The 18,787-nt window shown below is 33.3% G+C and overlaps 2 protein-coding genes across 2 annotated transcripts; one reads left to right on the forward strand and one right to left on the reverse strand.

Annotated features, from left to right (window-relative positions):
• The first annotated feature begins 27 nt into the window (after positions 1–27).
• Positions 28–13,355, forward strand: LOC128232532 (retinol dehydrogenase 7-like). The gene is made up of 6 exons (XM_052946155.1): positions 28–420; positions 689–815; positions 4,358–4,443; positions 5,599–5,781; positions 7,188–7,325; positions 7,846–13,355. Exons 1-6 carry the CDS (start codon positions 90–92, stop codon positions 8,187–8,189), a joined length of 1,209 nt encoding a protein of 402 aa, XP_052802115.1. The 5' UTR covers positions 28–89; the 3' UTR covers positions 8,190–13,355.
• A 1,339-nt stretch (positions 13,356–14,694) lies between these two features.
• On the reverse strand, positions 14,695–18,346 carry LOC128230248 (monocarboxylate transporter 4-like). Its single transcript, XM_052942358.1, has 6 exons — positions 18,235–18,346; positions 17,524–17,705; positions 17,196–17,339; positions 16,569–16,719; positions 15,462–16,303; positions 14,695–14,863 (listed from the first exon to the last, which is right to left on the reverse strand). Exons 1-6 carry the CDS (start codon positions 18,246–18,248, stop codon positions 14,703–14,705), a joined length of 1,494 nt encoding a protein of 497 aa, XP_052798318.1. The 5' UTR covers positions 18,249–18,346; the 3' UTR covers positions 14,695–14,702.
• Between the last annotated feature and the right edge of the window lie 441 nt (positions 18,347–18,787).

Below are 18,787 nucleotides of genomic sequence, written 5' to 3' on the forward strand. Positions count from 1 at the left end.
TTTACATAAATAAGTACATTTCTAAAATGGCGGACGACATGCTGTGAATCAAGCGAACACGTCTGTTTTTTGTTTAAAATCTTCTTAGAATGACATTATTTCTTCACTTGTCAACCATGAATTTCGTAGTAGATGACGATGATATTCCTGAAGACGATGTCATTATATTTTCCATACTGTATTCCTGCGTTACAGTCGTATTTGCAATGGCTGTTCTTTCAAAATTCTTGACAAATGAATTTCGATTTGGATTTCGATCAGCACTGAGCTTAGCAGTGTTGTTTTTAGGAGAACCTCTTTGTCAATTCTTTGTGAAAGGTCCATTAGGTGTTGGATGCTTTGCCGCTGGCTGTCTGTTGATTTATTCCATCTTACCAGCCAGCCATCTTCCTGTCGGGAACAAGGCAGTTGTCATCACAGGTTTGTGGTTTTTTTTCATATAAATGTAAGATATGGTGCTATTAATTAGTATAAATCAGACACACCGTTATCATCAGTTACATGGATTAAAATCAACTAGTGTGTTAGTTTATACTTCCTAAATGTTAATTTGTTCTCATATTTACAAAATGTTTACATTTGTATTAAACTGTTAAATACAACTTATTTCAATTTTTCTATATTACATGTTAAAGATTATTCTTGGTAGAAAAAGTGAAATTAAATTTGTTTTGTTTATTTTTTATAGGCTGTGACTCTGGATTTGGAAATGCTCTCGTAAAGAAGTTGGATGCCATTGGAATGCACGTGTATGCTGGATGTTTAGATAAAGATGGACCTGGGGCTGTTTCTCTTAGGCATACCTGCTCTGATAGGTAATCTTATTTTTGTTTATATTCAGTTTGTATAATGTTTGCAATGCCTCAATATGTATATGTTGGGGTAGAACCCACAACATCTAGCGCTGCAGGGGAACACTCCAAATGGTTACTATAAATTCTAGGTCTTATAGCAATGTGGTAGAGTATCCGCCTGCTGAGCAAGGGGATCAAGGGTTAGAACCCTGACAGGTGCACAAGCAATTTTTGATTTCTGTTACATATTTATGTGTTCTCATGCTAGTTTTTCCACCTTAGGCGTTTTGACCAAGGTGTCACGCTGTGCTAAACTTTTGTTCTTTTATCCTGCCATTGTCTTGGCATTTGACAGCTTCTTGTGTATTTGTGTAATGACATGAGTTTTGAAAATCATTATCTCAAATATTGAGTTACATGTGTGTAAAAGTTTATGAATTTCACAGAAAATGTTAGAAATTGTGCTTTTTTGAAGTACTATTAGGTTTCAACTACTAAATATGTAATTTGTTCGAATTCATAATAACATTTTTTGTTTTAATATTCTTTGAAAGCCGAGGAGGGTGCACATTCTGGTGCCATGAGGGCAGAAGGGACACTGCTTCCAAAATTATGACAGGGTGCAGCACCCTCCCAAAACCCTTTAGCTCAAACCATATACAAATGTAGGAAATACAGTTGAGAGTTGTTGCATTTCATAAAAATATCCAAAGATAGGCTAATTAAAATCACACTGTACATATATATATATGACGTGTCACATGCAAGACACACTTTCTTCTCAAAAATCAAGGTCACATGTAAAAGTTTATCGTTATGTAATGTTGCATATATGCATATGAAGTATAATTGGTCATGTCCAGGCTGTAACTTGTTCATGCTGTAATAACGGATTTTTGAACTATTTGGCACATGTGTTAATTACATAAAGACAATGTCTTATGTGTCATGTGCAAAACCCTTGACCATACTTCAAGGTTCATGGTCACAGATATTGGCTAATCATGAGTTGATGCATATATGTTTAGAAACTGAGAGGAAAGGTATTCGTTTCTTTCTTCAGGTCAACCTTCATCGGAACTAGCATATCCTCATAGTTTATGTTAGCTCATCTTGAGTATAGGCAAATTAGTTATTGCATAATGGAACTTCGGGGTCATTTATCACTTTCTGTGACAGGTCTTGTTTTCTCAGTGTTCTATTTTGAATAAGTGAACTTTCATCAAGGTGGTATTAAATGTCATTCATTTTGTAAATGATCAGCATATTCTTAATTTTTGTTCAGCATATTCATAATTTTTGGGGACTTTTTTAGACATCGGTTAAAAAAAATGTATTAAATTTTCCTAATCGTTCATACAGATTTAAGTTTTAAGTCAGAAACTTGAGTCATCAAACATTAATATCACTGCAAAAAATGATAATATGATGAATCTGAGAGTGCTCTTATAAACATTGTCCTGTTTCTGTGCCATTTTAGGAAGAAATTACCATGCCCTTGGCCTTTATCAATCCATGAAGAAATTGACTACATTATCTTCTTGTCCTGTATCTGTGACATGAGTTTTGATGAATAGACTTGCAAACTTGGTTTGTACATTGTGTTAGATATCAAATTGCTTTCTTTTGCTCATCTACTGTTAGTCTGGCCCCAATTTCTCAAAACTTCTTAAGTCCCTTATAACAGGATTAAGCTAAACTCACTATTTTTGTTGTTCTATAATATCCGTTATATTTACTTCTTTGAGTTTCTATAAATTATATAAGAAAAATCTGTATGCTAAGGCCTAAAAAAAAATACATTTGGTTCGGGTTACCCGACCCTACCTACGGAATAGGCGCCGACCCTAACGTTTTTATAGTCAGTTTGAAAAAAAAAAATTTTTTTTTTGGGCTTTTCAATATGTAGTTTAAAACCTTAATTGCTTATATAGAAGATAACTTTAACACCATTCTCCAATGATGAAAATGACATTCTTATATAAAGCCTAATAAAAAAAAAAAAAAAAAAAAAAAAAGCCTACCTTCCCCTTCCTATTTTTGAAAAGGATGTAACCCTAACCAAACAATTTTTTTTTTTAGGCCTAATAAGAAGAAACCATTTTTCATTTATCAAAATCCATTATTAGTATGCATTTTGGCTAATTGAAATAAGCGACTTAAGCCTGTTAAACTTAAAAGAAGTTTCAAGAAATTGGGGCCTGGGATTTAGCCAGCTTTTTAAAAGTCAGAGTGCTGCAAAAGAGGGGATAGGATTCTAAGGGGGAAAAGGGCAATTGTCTCATTGAATTTGACAGAAAATGATAGGAATTGGGTTTAATTAAAGTAATATTAGGTTTCAACTGCCAAATATTGAAAGTTTGTTGGTATAATTTATAATAAATGCAAAATAAATATTTAACAGTTAATTAGATAAAGACAGAAAAAGATAGGAATTGGGTTTAATTGAAGTAATATTAGGTTTCAACTGCCAAATATTTTAAGTGTGTATGTACATGTATATATAATCCAAACAAAACAAATTTCAACAGTTTATTTTAATTCTATAAAGGAAAAGGTTGCCCATGCTGGTCTCCATGAGGACAAAAGGGTGCAACGAAAAGAGGCAGGGTGGAGCACCCTTCCATAATTCTTAAGATAAATCCCTAATTGATTTGTATTATATAATATATTCCATCGCTTGAACATAGGTATCACTTTAAACTCTGCTAAAAGTCATGTTTCATGTGCTTCTGTCAAGACATAGAAATGTGAACAACTAAGATTCCAAATTATTCCTTATTATTCATATGACTTGAACTTTTCCACTTTTGGACCAGTTATAATCCTTTGTCTCAGCTACAATTCCAGCATTTAGACTTATTGATTCTTAGTTTGAGCAGGCTTGTATTAACTCTATATGATGCCACCTGCACTCATTTTAAGTAAAGATAGTGCAGCTTATTAACTTTGCATGCTGAGCATAAAGCCTTCGTTTTCCGACAGGCAACTTTAACATTTATTTACACTAATCTTAAGAAGCATTAGTTGAAACAGGACGACAGTTATTTGTAATGCATTTTTTGTGCTTAGTCGTAGCATAAAATTCATGTGCATGTTTCATGATATGGTTTACTTGAAAGTTAGACGTAAACAATATCATGGCATATGCACATGCAATGTTTAATTCATGCTCTTCTCATGTAGCACAATTGAAATACTTTTAAAGTCATATTTTATGCACTCAGGAGAGTGTTTTTTTTAAGAACGTTGCACACTTATTTTCCTCTATCAGCATTTTTCAAGTATTTTTTTAAAAATAATTAAAAAAATCTTATAATTTCAAACTAAAAATTATGATACCCAAAATGTGAAAAATAAATAAATTGCGCTTTGAACATTTTTGGCATCGTTATTTTTTGTTTGGAATTATTTGATTCTTTTTGGATTTTGGAGTTTGAAAATCACGTGCCAGAGCACAAAACCTCCCAAAAATGAAAGCATCATTTTATCTTCCACAGGACCCTTTTTTCACTGACAATGTCACTGATGTGAAATGCTTATCACAATACGTTTCTTTACAGAATGCATCTTCTGCAATTAGATGTCACAAAGGATGAGGATATTTCGAAAGCTGTTGAAATTGTGCGCCTTGATGTGGGAAGTGAGGGTAGGTTGTAGAATAAAGTTACTGGTACAAGTCCTTTCACAGCTGAGAACAAAAACATTATACGACATGTTAAAAGGACTAACACATGGTTTGTAAAATGCTCATGTACAATTTTTTTTATATTACTGGTAAGTAATAAAGTGTGGCAAATCATAAAGAGTGTTAAAACTAAGATACTGACAGCTGGAACCCTTCAGCAAATGTTGATATTTGCTCAAATATTGTCTTTCAAGACCATTACTAACTTGATTGGTTGAATGAAATTATCATGTGATGTTATCAATGTATTTTAAAATTGTCAAAATACCCATCTACTGTTGTATAAGTCATTGTGACCTAAGATTAAGGCGTCGGTTTTCTAATGTTTTTCTTGACTTTTGTTTACTGGGGTAGTTTACATCCCACTTAAACCAAAATATAGCTGAAATTTCAGTATCATAGAGTATAATAATATGAGTGATTTCAGATGCATAACCAGTAAAACTAATTTTTGGTCCTCAAAGAGAAATCTTGCTATTGCTGAACCTTTGCTTTTACTTTTTAGTTCAAACAAACATTATATTGTGGTTCAGATTACCTACCCTACCTACGGTCAACTTGCAAAATTCCCTTTCAAGTAAAAATAATATAAGTTAAAGGATTAGTAGGTGACCTGATATGGGATATACAGGGCAAAGGAAACAATATCGGGTGAGAGCGAAGCTTGAACCCGAATATGGTCTCCTGCCACCCTGTATATCCCATATCAGGTCACCTATTAACCCCGTAACATATATATCACGTCAACAACCTGTTTGCATGTTTAAATGCTTCATTTATTCATCGGAATAGGAAAATAGACGTCATTTTGGTACGAAATAAATTTGGTGACCCAATATGGAAAATGATGGGGTCACCACATGACCAGTCCTGGACCAATGGCATTGCATCATTTATGTTGGAGGAGTGATATAGCTAAATATCCCTTTCTCAGAGCCCTGGCTCCATTCAACAAATGTAAAAAGACAGCCCAATTATGTCTGCTACAGTGATACAAGATTTAAGTCTCTTTCTTGCACTAATTCTCTATAAAACAGAAACATTGACAGCATTATTTTTTCAGGAATTGCCAATGCCTGTTAAAATACAGCTGCATTGCGGAATATTTATTTTCAGGGCTTTGGGGTCTTGTTAACAATGCCGGCGTGTGCTATTTCTCGGAGCTTGAGATGACCCCTGAACCAATCATGCGGAAAATGTTTGATGTGAACCTGTTTGGAACTGTCAACACCACAAAGGCTTTTCTACCACTCATACGACAGGCAAAGGGCCGGATTGTTGTTGTCTCCAGTGTTCTAGGTATACTATGAATAAAATGTATTATTTTCTGAAAATAAACCAGTATTGTTCTTTTCAACTATTTTGGGAATTGGGAAAATGTGTCATTTTGACTAAAATTGGGATTTCCAAATTTGCCTTAGAATGCTTTAAAAAAAAAAAATAGACAAAAGATTAAAAAATGTGATATTTTTTCTGAAAGAATACAACAAATCTATACAAAATTGGATTGAGTCCATTTTTATGTAAAATTACTAAAAAAAGAAGAGTTTGGTGGAAATTTGTATGCATGGGGTTAATGTTAAAGGGACAAGAGACCAGACTGATGGTTCCAACATAAAAAAATACAGTATTGACTATTCCATTAAAACAAGTCTAGAATTGTTTATACGAGCTTGTATTAGGACTATAGTACATCATCTCACATGATAAGAATATTCAGCTGAGTTTACAGGTTTAAAAAAAATTATAATGGTTTTCCTGTTTATATTGTAAAAGCAGGGCTCGACGTTAACTTTTAAATCCGCTGGTCCATTCGGACTAGTAGATATATTTTCTACTGGTCCTGACCTAATATCCACTAGTCCTGACCAAATTGATACTTTTTGATGATATGATTTTAATTCTTTGCCTGTGAAGGTTTATTATATACACACATGATGAAAATAATAGTGAGCTTTTAATTTTGATATAAAACTTTAACTGGTTAACATTACAACAATGAAACAATAGTATGAGGATTGACTAGAATATACGTTGGATTATCAGGCAGCAATAAAAGATATTTAGTACATATCTGACTTGAATGTACATTAAAATTTGTCAATCACATTAGCAAATGGCTTTAATTTACTATGCATACGATAAATACTTAAAAACCAAATTCAATGCTATAAATATGGACGAAATGATTTGCTAAAATAAGTTATTGGAATTTTACATCGTAATAAAGATTGACCTAATTCCGATGATTTCACAGCTATCGTAAACTGTTCTGTGCTGATTACTTCCGGTCGCAGATGTAACGCATGCGCAAGGGAATGTAAATAAAAACAACGAACGCTGCTTGAACTGCATTTATTTGTTGGATTATACATATTGTCAGATTTAGTCAGGGATCGTGCTTAACATTTCTGATTAAATTATTTCTTCTTGGAAATTTCACTGGTCCAGTCGGACTAGCCAGAACTGGTTTCTACTGGTCCGGACCATGAATCTGGTGGTCCCGGACCATCGTTAATGTCGAGCCCTGTAAAAGTCAAGTGTTTTAAAAAGTACCTTTAATCCTGACTGGTTCACTGCTCTCCATAAAAAGTACCTTTAATACTGACTGGTACACTACTCTCCATAAAAAGCCCCAACTTTCCTTGCTATTCCAACCATTTAGATGTACATGTACTTACATCTGTTTTCCATGTACATTTTAGGAAGAATCTCATTTGAAGGCTATGGTGCTTACGGGATGGCGAAGCATGCTTTAATGGCGTTTTCCGACACGTTACGACAGGAGATGAAGAAGTGGAGCGTCAATGTGTCAATCATAGAACCAACCGGATATAGGACAGGTGATTATAATGTTAATGTAATGTTACCGATTGTTATGAATGTTTTCATTTTGAGAAATAATTAGCTCGTCTGATTTTTGAAAACTTGTCGTAACTTGATTGTCGTCTTTGTCATCGGAGGCGTTGGTTAAGCTAAGCATTAAGGTCACTTACATGGAAACTATCAAAGCTATCACTTTGAAACTTGGGGAACTTGTTCATCTAATACATTTCTTAACATTGTACCCTAAAGATACAGAGTCTCACCTGATATTTTGGGTGAAAAAACATGAATTTTGATGGATTTTGAGAATTGGACATAGCTTTTTCATTTTTTTTAAATTTATTTCAAATGTTCTCACAGAATATAAATAGATAATGCCTTCAATATATCAAATGGGTTTTCGAGTCACACATTCTGAGGGGTAGGGGGGAGGGTGTGGGATATTTTAGTATTTTTGGACTTTGAAATTTTTAGCTAGTCTGATTTTTTAAGTTAAGCAGTGCTTCTTAGCCATAATTTTTGACAAACATATTTCAGGAAATGTTGCAGAATCCACACTAAAAGGTAGAAAAGAAGAAATATGGGAGAAGTTAGATGAAAATGCCAAGGCAACATACGGGCTTGATTATTTAGACGAAATATACAGCAGCCTAATGGAACAGTGCAAAACTTTCCCGGACGATTTAACTCCAGTGGTGCGTGCAATGAGAAGTGGGCTCCTCTCCAAGCGCCCGAAAGAGCGATACCCATGTGGTGCGGGTGCTGATATTTTTACGTATGTGATGAATTTACTACCAATTTGGTGGGGAGACACAATTTCGTTAGCAATGTCACCCATTCCAAAATCCTCTCACCCGGCGGCACTTCGCAATGATCAATAAAACCATTATTTTCTTTTGTGTTAAGAAATATAAAAAGTATTTGGTATTGTTGCTGTCTTTGTTACTATTTATTTTTATTTAAGTTTTGATTTATACTTTTGAATAATGTTTATCCATTTTTAAATGGAAATTAAAAGTTAAAAAAAATGATTGCTATTTAAGTTCAATAAGGTGCATGCAGGTTTTACGTTAATAATTTTGTTTGTCAATGAGATTACTGAATATATTGTTGTTGTTTTCAAGTAATTTTTCTTATGTCATGGAATGTATGTGGTTGTTTGATAAAACGTTTTAATTACCATAGTATACTGGCATTTTTATGTCCATAATATTTGTTTATGAACCATTTCCAGTAAGCTTTTATTTACAGCTTACTACACTATTAGCTCATTTGTTTTCTAGGAAAGAAGTTTTGAGGTATCATTATAGTCTTAGTGTCTTTGTTGTCAGAGCACAAAATTTTTAATCTTCACTAGAATTTAAAAAAAAAGTGTTAATGATATTCAAATGAAACTTGGTTCACATGTTGACAGAAAAAAATTACACATGTACCGGTATGTTAAGGCCCATAACTCTTGCTGTAATATATTATGAGTTTATCCCCTTTTTTCCTCTGAAAAAGAACAGTTGAGCGTTGAAAATTACTAAGACACTCTTGTTTCATCATGTTACAATGATGTTTATGTGTTTGTAAAATAATGTTGGTAAAACAAACATAATTATGTTATGTTACCTGTACATATAATTATATGTGTTCACATCTTTTTAGGCATTTAATTAATAGTAATAATAACATTGTGATTAGTCATTACATCTGCAATATCCTTATTTAAAACATGAAATTAATGTATATCTTTATTGTAACTGAACAGTGTTATACATTCTAGTCTGCACCACATGTTTGTCTCCCTATATTGATTCATGGTTTAGTGATTTGTCCTGTTTTTAAACAAATATTCTAGGTGTCATAATGGCTTTAGTTTTGTCATTGGCCACAAAGCTTATTCACAGTTAAAATTATTCAAATAGAACTGAATGCACATGGACATTTCATCATCTTAATGCAATTACTCAATATCTGCTTCTATTTCTAAATTAAATTAATGAGTTATTGCACTAAGATGATGATATGTATCCCATAACTCTGATTTTATCAATTATGAGTTATGCCCCTTTTGGCTGAAAACAAAAACAAATTTCAGACAAGAATTGGCATGTGATTGCAGTGCACTTGTTTAAAGATAATCATTTGAAGCGATGTTAGCCATAGAGCAAAATAGTTCAGCACTTTCTAATCTTCAATTATGTTAAATGACAAAATTTCACAGGCCATAGATCAAGTTTTATCATGGAGCGAATTACAAGTCGATTATTCCGTATCATCTAGGAATACATAATTCAGTCTCAAAATATTACTTATTTTACTAACATCTTTACATTTAGTTTTATATTCATTAGAGAAAATGTATGTATTATTCACTTGAAGTTCAAAGTTTTTTTAATATTACTAAAATCTGAATTTGGAACCAGCTTTTTTTTCAGAGGGGTAGGGGGGTATTTTTTATAAAAAAAATAATGGGGGGGGGATGACGGGCCCGAACTGTGTAGATTTTCTTATTTTCATTGGAACTTTGATTTTTTAGCTACATTAAACAGTTTTCTTGTTGAGGTGGATAATAAAGATGTTTACATGTTATAGAAGGCAAGGAAGATTGTCTTACCTAAATTATAAGATCTTGGTGTTTGGATGGATGATGTCAATGTGTAGTTTTATTTTTTTAGCTGTTGAATGGATGATGTTGTGTTTTATTTTTAGCTGTTGAATGGATGATGTCAGTGTTGTTTTTTTTAGCTGTTGGATGAATGATGTCCGTGTTGTTCTATTTTTAGCTGTTGAATGGATGATGTCAGTGTTTTATTTTTCGCTGTTGGATGAATGATGTCAGTGTTGTTTTATTTTTAGCTGTTGAATGGATGAAGTTGTTTTGTTTTACTTTTAGCTGTTGAATGGATGATGTCGTTTTGTTGTAGTGTTTGTTATACTATTGGTATCATTTATTAATTTCTCCACATATAACTTCAGCTTACAAATATTTCTATAAGTTGCATAAAAGGCCTGACAGAAAGATTTGACAAGGTTTTTCGAGAGTCACATTTATCTTTAATTTAACACACAAAGTAATCATCAATTACTTAGTAGTTGTTTTTTTTTGTGCCCATATTGCAAACATTTTTGTTTTTCATTTAGATATAAATAATTTTATGGAAATATAAATTAGTAACATATGATTACAGTATCATACACAGGTCTAATTGATGACTAATTAACTGTTCAGGTCAAAATTCCTTTCAGAAAATATTGTCCCATTTGTTTCCATATTTGAATCTTTTCCAGTTCCATTATGATGATGTTCTTGAATTGTTGGCCTATTTTATTAACAGATTTTTTGCATGAGTATCGATTTCTGTTATTTTTTTGTGTTTGATACAGATTTTAAAGCTGCAGTCTCACAGATTGAACGTGTTGACAAATTTATTTATTATTTGTCTTAGACTGAGCCAATTTATATGAAAATGCATGGAAACCAGACTGCTGACAAAAAGTCAGATCGCAGGTTTTCATAGATTTGTTCAAATTTGATGTTTTATATATTTTTCTTAACTGTTAGTAACGCATTTAGCCATAAAACATCAATTTTCAACGGAAATATGAAAATCTGCAAACTGATCTTTTATCAGCAGTATTATATCACTGGTTTGCAGATACATACGCAATATTGGCTCATTCCAAGCCAAAAAATAAAAAAGTTGCTAAAACAGTAAATCTGTGAGAGTGCAGCTTTAACAGTCGTCTTGATATGTATTCTCACAATTGAAGTGTTCACTTAGTTTGTTTACATTCAATATTTTCATTAAAATGTACCTTCAAAGGTGCTCATGATGGCCCATAAGTATATCTTGGATGATTCAGGTTTTAATGCCAGACACGCACTTTTTCATTGAAATGAAGAAGATTCAAAATGAAAAATAATTGGATATTTATTTTACATATAGGTAATCAGCAAGTAATATCCTTACAAATTGAAGTAATAACCCACTAAAACTGGGTCACCCAAAGACTGTATTTTGAGAAAAGTACTTAAATTTCCCAATTTTTGCTCTTAATGAAGTGTCTGTAGTAAAATGGTCCATCTTTACAAAACTGTTTGTTCTTAGTGGATGCTTCAGTAACTCTACTTTTCGAAACTGTTGGTCTAAGTGTGATAGTACAGGTCCAGGGCTCTTAAGGGGTACAGTTTACATGAGAACCAATTCAGTCTATTTACCTTTTTTCTTTTGCTTTTGCTGTGATGGTCACCGAAAATGGCATTTTAAACAGGTGGCTCTTTGCTTTTCTTTGTCTGGTATAACATGAAAAAGCAACACACAGCAATGTGTAGACTTTGCATAAAAGTTATTGACATCAGTTCAATGGATGAGTCTGCCCTGAAATCCAACACAGTCGTCAAAACACAAGATAAAACTGCCTATCAAATAAAATTCCTTGAAATCTACTTAAAATTGCCTTGAATATCTTCCCAGTCTGGCTGTATGAACCCTGTTAACAGGAATGCCAATGGCACGATTCGTACATTAGATACCTTAAATCCAACTGCAACTCATACTGATACAAGTAGCTTCACGTACAAGACCAGTGTGGTTTCTCAACCTCTTCACTCTGTTTATATTACTGTGATTTGTCCACAGACTCAATGCCCCCCCCTCACACACACACACAGAAAGAAATGATGAATAAAAGTCAGTTGGTTGCTTCTGGTTGTTTCTGTATTTGTTGTTAGTATTGACTCTCCAGTTTGCGTCCAAACTGTAAGGAGAGCCCTCTAAGGAGCTTCTGAAAATAGTCAGTTTGCCTCTGGGCAGAATTCTTCATCCAATTGATTAATGAAGGCCTAAAGTGGCCCCTTAACCTGCTGAAATGGTTTCAGCTGCCTGGCCCCAATATCAAAGGGGCACGAAGTATTTTCGTATTATATGGGCCAGGTATATCCCATCCCTAATTAATTATCTGCTATGAATATCACTGAGTGAATTTCACATACAAGACATTTCTGAAGCTCCACCAAAATAGATCTCGAAAAGTGATTTGAATAAAACAGGTTAGTTAGGTAGATAGGTATTTTTTTTTTGGGGGGGGGGAATTATTTTATTGTCAGGAAATCAACACTGTGGAATAAAACTGTTTCACCCTGTAGAAATATGAGCGTTACATGGTTTATATTTCAAAAAGTAATAAAGGATATTTTTCTTTTATTTTTTGTTTTACAGAAGAATTCATTAGAGTTGGAACTTAGATATAGGGTTGGTCAGGTAAATGGAACCATAACATTGTTTTTGTTTGGTCTAAATAAAAAACCATGCTTTTACATGTAGTGAAACTGTTTTATCATAACTGCTCTGTATTCTTATGTAATGCATGTGCTGATGAATAAGTTTCATGTTTTAATTTACATATATCTTATATTTGACTAGACAGTTTAACAAACTGTGTCACCTTAAGACGCTTAAGTATTCTCGTTATCTTTGATTGTTTTTTGCTTTGAACAACATCTTTATGACTTGTGTTCTTTTTTTCGCAAACAATGCAAACTTTATATCAATGCAAATTTATATTATTATATGGTTAATCACATTCATTTTTGTAATTTTCAAATTTATTTATATTTGCTGCTGCACAATTTTAAGCATGAATCTGTTTGATTTCTTTGTATATCCATAAGTCTATCCTTTTACGCATGGAAAAGATGCTAATTTATTAAATAAAATGAAATGATGGTTTTTCCGATGTAAATTCATCAAAAAGTTTTTGTTACCTAAAATACCTTTCTTTGATAAGATCATGTCTCAGTTTGTCCAGTTATGGTACTTCTATTGTTGTTACAGATTTATGTTGTTTAATTTTCAAAATAAAATTGATGCATTGTTTTCCTTTCTGCATGACATTGTACCGATTGCTTTGATTGTAATAAACTATGAAGCAAGTAAGTGGGTGACTGCTTTAATTGTAATAAACTATAAAGCAAATTGTTGACAGATGGCTTTGATTGTAATAAACTATGAATCAAGTAATTGACCAATGGCTTTGATTGTAATAAACTATAAAGCAAGTTGTTGACCAATGGCTTTGATTGTAATAAACTATAAATCAAGTTGTTGACCGATGGCTTTGATTGTAATAAACTATGAATCAAGAAATTGACCGATGGCTTTGATTGTGAAAACATATGAAGCAAATTTGTGAACTGTGGCTTTGATTGTCATAAACTAGGAAGCAAGTTGGTGATAAATGGTTTTGATTGTAACAAACTACTAGTATAAATCAAGTTGTTGACCAATAACTTTGATTGTAATAATCTACTAGTATGATTTTTATCGAAATGAACCTCGAATGTATGCTGGTACATCAGTTAAAGTAGTTCGTAAAAAATTGAATAATATCATTAATTAAATATAGTGTTTAAGCTTGTATTTATTGATCTAAGTTTAAATTGATTGCCAGTGAAGTGTATTATTGCAAAGATAATTTAGATTCTCAAGAACTGAGTCATTAAGTTTAATTGCTAAATTAAACTACTACACGATCGACTTGATGCGGACTTTAAGTCGACCAATTTCTGACCATGTAAACCATCCATATTTATCCGAGGTTATTTTCAATAAAAAGGTCGCGGAGCTCCGAATGTTTGTTCAATAGCAAGCTCGTCCGGAGACACATTTGGGGTTGGTACGAACGATAAAAGGTCAAGGTCGCTGCGTTTATCCAGATACGTAGAATTAAACATACCCAAACATCCTGCTAACCAAAGAAAAAACATGGTATCGTGGCATAGAGGCGTTTTTAGTTGTTTATGTATATCGGTTAGAGTCATTATCAGCGTACAAGCAGCTGTTTTACAGACTGCTCAAAAAGTAATGTATTTAATTATATGACTGATATTCTTCAGGCTGTGGAAGTCGGGATAAACGTTGATCCAGTTATCAAGCTATTGCACTACACATAAAGAGTTCGTGCGTTAGTTCATTTATACTCGCACTTGGGACCGCCACAAGATATAAAGAGCAGCAGCCAATCATAAGTTGTTTATTCTTTGGATATAGCAAAGTTAGTCGAAATGTTCATTGATTGGTCAATATTTATCCAATACTAACTATTAACCAATCAAATCGTTAAATGTGCAGTCGAACCAAACGATAACATCTGGACAACTTAACCAAGTTTAATACAATCAGCTATTGGCCTTTAACTTAGCTAATACGGGTTGTTTTATGAAGAAAACTCAACTGGTTTTTTTTTTGAATGAGTCTGTGTTTGTACCAAAGCTTTTTTATTTTCATTAAACGTATGCAATAACCATTATACCTGCAAAATGAAGATATAAGGATTGAAATTTTTGCTTGTATACTAAACACACAATACAAATTTCTATGGCGACAAAACTATCCGCCAACATCAAATTACGTCACAATAAGTTCAGTATTGGTCACGTGCTTTCTTAGTTTGGCCTCAGATCGTTCGTACTGCAGGGCTATTGCAAGAACCACAAATCCAACAGCAATAGCTGATGCGGCACTGACTAGTGGGTAGGTGTAGCTATTCGTGGTATCACGTATATATCCTGGAATGTGAAAAGCAACAATATTATGGTCAGAAATTCTAATGTAAGGTAATATGTATATATTTATATTGTCGTGCATTCATATTGTGAATGTGCAAATGGTTAAATATAAGCATTTTAACTCGTATGACAAACTGACCCGGATATAAAGTAATCAAAGACAATCCTCAGAGCTAAAATTCACAAACGGATTGAGTCTGATTTTGTTAGGTAGGCTCGGAAAAAGTTAATTCATAAGAGTTTCAAAATATTTTTAATAAAATAACATTAATAAAATATATCGGCTTTTTTATAGTAAAACAAGTTATCTTACTCTACTTACTTACTCTTGCTTAAGCAAGTTTACAACAACATTAAATAAGTCAGTTTTGGTAATTGAATCAGAATATCAGATATTTCCACTGAAGACCTTAATAAATATGGGCCCTGTACAACACACTTTCCATTTTTGGATATGCTGTTGTTTACATTAATTGATATAACATATCTTGATCAATAGCATGATAATTCAAAATTATCTACAAGATATTACTTTTATCAATGATGGACCGTGAATTTCATCTCCTGTGTTTTGATTCTTACTCAACGCTTCACTTACCACTGAGAGGTCCAACAGCCATAAATCCAATTCCATTTAGCGTAAACAACATACCAACTGCATTAGATAAATCTGCGGTGCCAACTAGGTCAATGGTAGTGGCACCAAGCGCTGAAATACACATCCCGCTTCCCAGTGCAATTAGGCATGTTACTGAGATCATAAGCGATAACGAAGCCACCAAAGGCATAAACGCAGTTCCTATAGCACTCAAAAGTAATGCTAACATTGGTACTCCAAGAATTGGCATGCTAGGTATTTTCAAAAGTAGTCCCGGGCATATGCGTCCAAGCGCACTGAAAACATTGAACATTAGCAAAGCAAAGATAGCATTCTTCATTGAAAATCCCCTACTAACGAAAATATCAACTATAAAAATTACAGGAACATTGAGTGCTGGCATTGCAAAGGAAAAGCTGACACAATACATCATAAATACTTTGTTCCGTATTAGAGATAACAAACTATCTTTAATGATCAACTTCGTTTCTGTTGTTTTTTTATTGCTTTCACCGTTTCCTCGATTTTTACCCCACGTGGTTTCAAGCTTTTCAATTATCACAATGTTTGTGTTATGTTCCGTATTAATTGTGCTTGTGAGAGCTTCATGTTGAATATTATTCTGATGTGCTTGCTGTGTCCTTTGTGAGATTTCTGTGTTATAAGATGTTATTTCCTTCATATGAAATGCAGGATTATCATGTGTTTCTTTTGCTGGCGCGTTCGTCGATTTCTTTTCCTTATGTGGTTTATTATCAGATGACCAAAGTATCATTAGCGCTATGTTGTTCAGTAACACTCCGCTTAGTATCATGAAAATTCCCGGAAGGCCGTATTGTTCACTGAAAAACATAAAAGATATCAGCAAATGTGTTTTAGCCGATACTACATTAAATTTTTGCATCATTATGTTAAATAATTTTTATGATAAAATCAGTTGATTATTGGATACTAAAAAGCTTTAAGATTCTGGTGATATTTCAAACTCCAAGCATTCTTACTTCCCCTGCTAGTCGGGTTAGATCATTTCGTAGGATATTCGCGATACACATGATGGTTTAAAGCATATTAACATGCGAAATGCTGCTGCTTAATAGTAAAACATACTCAAGGTATGCAATGATGTAAGGATATATAATCCCACCAACACCGGAGCCCGTTGAAAGCACAGACATAACAATTCTGTTTAGGTTGCTGCCTTCAAAATGTTTTCCGGTAATAGAAATTGTCCCAATAACTATAGGTGACATTCCGGCCCCTGCAATATTTTCATGTATTATCGATAATAAACTCAAACTTGTGTCTTATAATATTGAACATAATGATTGTGTTTGAAAGAGATACCCGCATGCAAAATTCCAATTGGAACGCAATTTTCCATTGAAAATATGGACGGTTTATAATGTCGGAATTCTTCACATTTAACTACACAGCAAGTTGATCGTGTAGTTATTTCAATTCAGCAGTTAGACTTAAGCACTTTTCACTAGGGAATCTTAACTATTTATGCAAAAAAACACTTCATTTGGAATCAATTTGAATTTTGTAATACATAGAACCCTTTAAAACAGTACAATTCATAAATAATCAACTACTTATATTGATGCACCGCCATACTTCAGAGGATGTTTGTGACGGACAATTGCCGAGGTGTTCTGACTGTTGAACTTCAATATTTAGTTAAATAACTTTGATCGAAAAATGGATATATTGTCTTCTAAAAGTTTATCTAACCTAATAGCACGCCAAGTGAAATCACCAATACAAAAACGGACGTAGCGAATACAGATGAAAACATTCCGATAAATATAATCAAAGAGCCAACAATTCCGACTGTTCTTTCATTCATTCGGTGAATAAGAATGCCAGATATGAACCCTGAAACGATAAACAAAAGATGAAAGTGTATCACTCCCAACGTATCTATACGACTGATTTGTTAAATGTTTACCATTAATGATTCGTATATCACAGATGTAACAACAAATATTGACCTTTTGAAGAAATTGTAATACTTTTAGACGTTTTCAAGAATAAACAAAGACTTGATCATCCAACTTACCAGAGCAAAGAAGTACTCCACCACAAGTCGACTGAACGATGGCTGTTTCAGCTCTTGATGCGCCAAATCTGTTCATAATTGGCACAAACAGGGCAGCAAATGAATAGAACATGCCAATGTTGATTACCGCTAGGATGTAGGTAGCACCAAACACCAACCATTTGTGACATCCGTCTTTCCGTCTGAATCGAATCGAAAGTTATTGCATCATAAATATGCACGTGTGTAAATCAATTACGTTAACACATGGTCGTAAACGAGTACAGCGTGTGTGGTGTTGGGCTGGGGGCATTGGGTATGTCCAAGTTATCTTGAATGTTAAAATATATGAAGAAAAATATGTGCGTGAAAATCACCAACATGTACTACTACGCTTAAATGAACAGCACTTTCTCGAAGGTGATCAAACAACCCCCAAACCACATTTAAACCTGTTAGCATCCAGCTTTTGGGTGCGGGGAGGGAAGTGGAAGGTCACTTATTTAAAGTTTCGAACCCTTGTTTTATCACGCTTTATGTCAACATCTGGACCCGCCTCAATTAAGGTTTTAGTATTTTGAAACGTATTGTAAGTTTGAAACTTAATACAAAGAAATGCGGACGCCTAACACCAAACAGTTAATTTAAAAGATGTTTTACAAAGCAACTAGTTTTATGTCAAAAAAATGTAACAACTAATTAATGATAACAATGAAATGAATTAAAACTTACTTCTGATTATCCATATTGTAAGCTACACCGCGCCGGTCATTGGTCGCTATATTTGCATAAATATACTAAGCGTCTATTCTAAGTTATATTGTGAGTCTTCATTCTAATCATGGGTCAAGTAAGCTTAGTTTTGACTATTAATTAGGCATCCAAATTTTACCTACTGATGATATTTATTTTTATCACGTACGGATGAAATGTTAAGTCATATAATTAAGAATATAATGCGCTATCATGGGAGGGTGCCGTATCTATAAACAAAAACGGTCACAACATTGTTGGTATGTGAGGGATTACGGTAATATTGTATATAATGTGTTTGTTACAGTTAATTGGCATTTAATACTAACACTTTAACACAACACAATAGCTCCTAAAGGTATAAGTTGTCATGAATTTGTTGCCAACAGTATACGCAGCCAACGCATGACATGAACTTGTGGTCAGATCATTTTTAGAAATCCATAAAAATGAAAATGAGGATTTCTTTTAGGAATATCTTTTCTGGCAAAATTATTTTAGCACATATATATATATGCTTTAGCATTGTAAG

The sequence above is a fragment of the Mya arenaria genome, chromosome 4 (assembly GCF_026914265.1).
Source record: "Mya arenaria isolate MELC-2E11 chromosome 4, ASM2691426v1".
Taxonomy (NCBI): Eukaryota; Metazoa; Mollusca; class Bivalvia; order Myida; family Myidae; genus Mya; species Mya arenaria.

Bases quoted from the DNA above. Each gene is read 5' to 3' on its own strand.
- LOC128232532 (XM_052946155.1), top strand. From the start codon at position 90: ATGACATTATTTCTTCACTTGTCAACCATGAATTTCGTAGTAGATGAC. The intron at 421-688 runs GTTTGTGGTTTT...TATTTTTTATAG, and splicing joins CAAGGCAGTTGTCATCACAG to GCTGTGACTCTGGATTTGGA. The intron at 5,782-7,187 runs GTATACTATGAA...TGTACATTTTAG, and splicing joins TGTTGTCTCCAGTGTTCTAG to GAAGAATCTCATTTGAAGGC.
- LOC128230248 (XM_052942358.1), bottom strand. The intron at 16,720-17,195 runs GTTAGATAAACT...AAAATATTGCAG, and splicing joins TTCACTTGGCGTGCTATTAG to GGGCCGGAATGTCACCTATA. The intron at 14,864-15,461 runs GTAAGTGAAGCG...TTCACATTCCAG, and splicing joins GGCTGTTGGACCTCTCAGTG to GATATATACGTGATACCACG.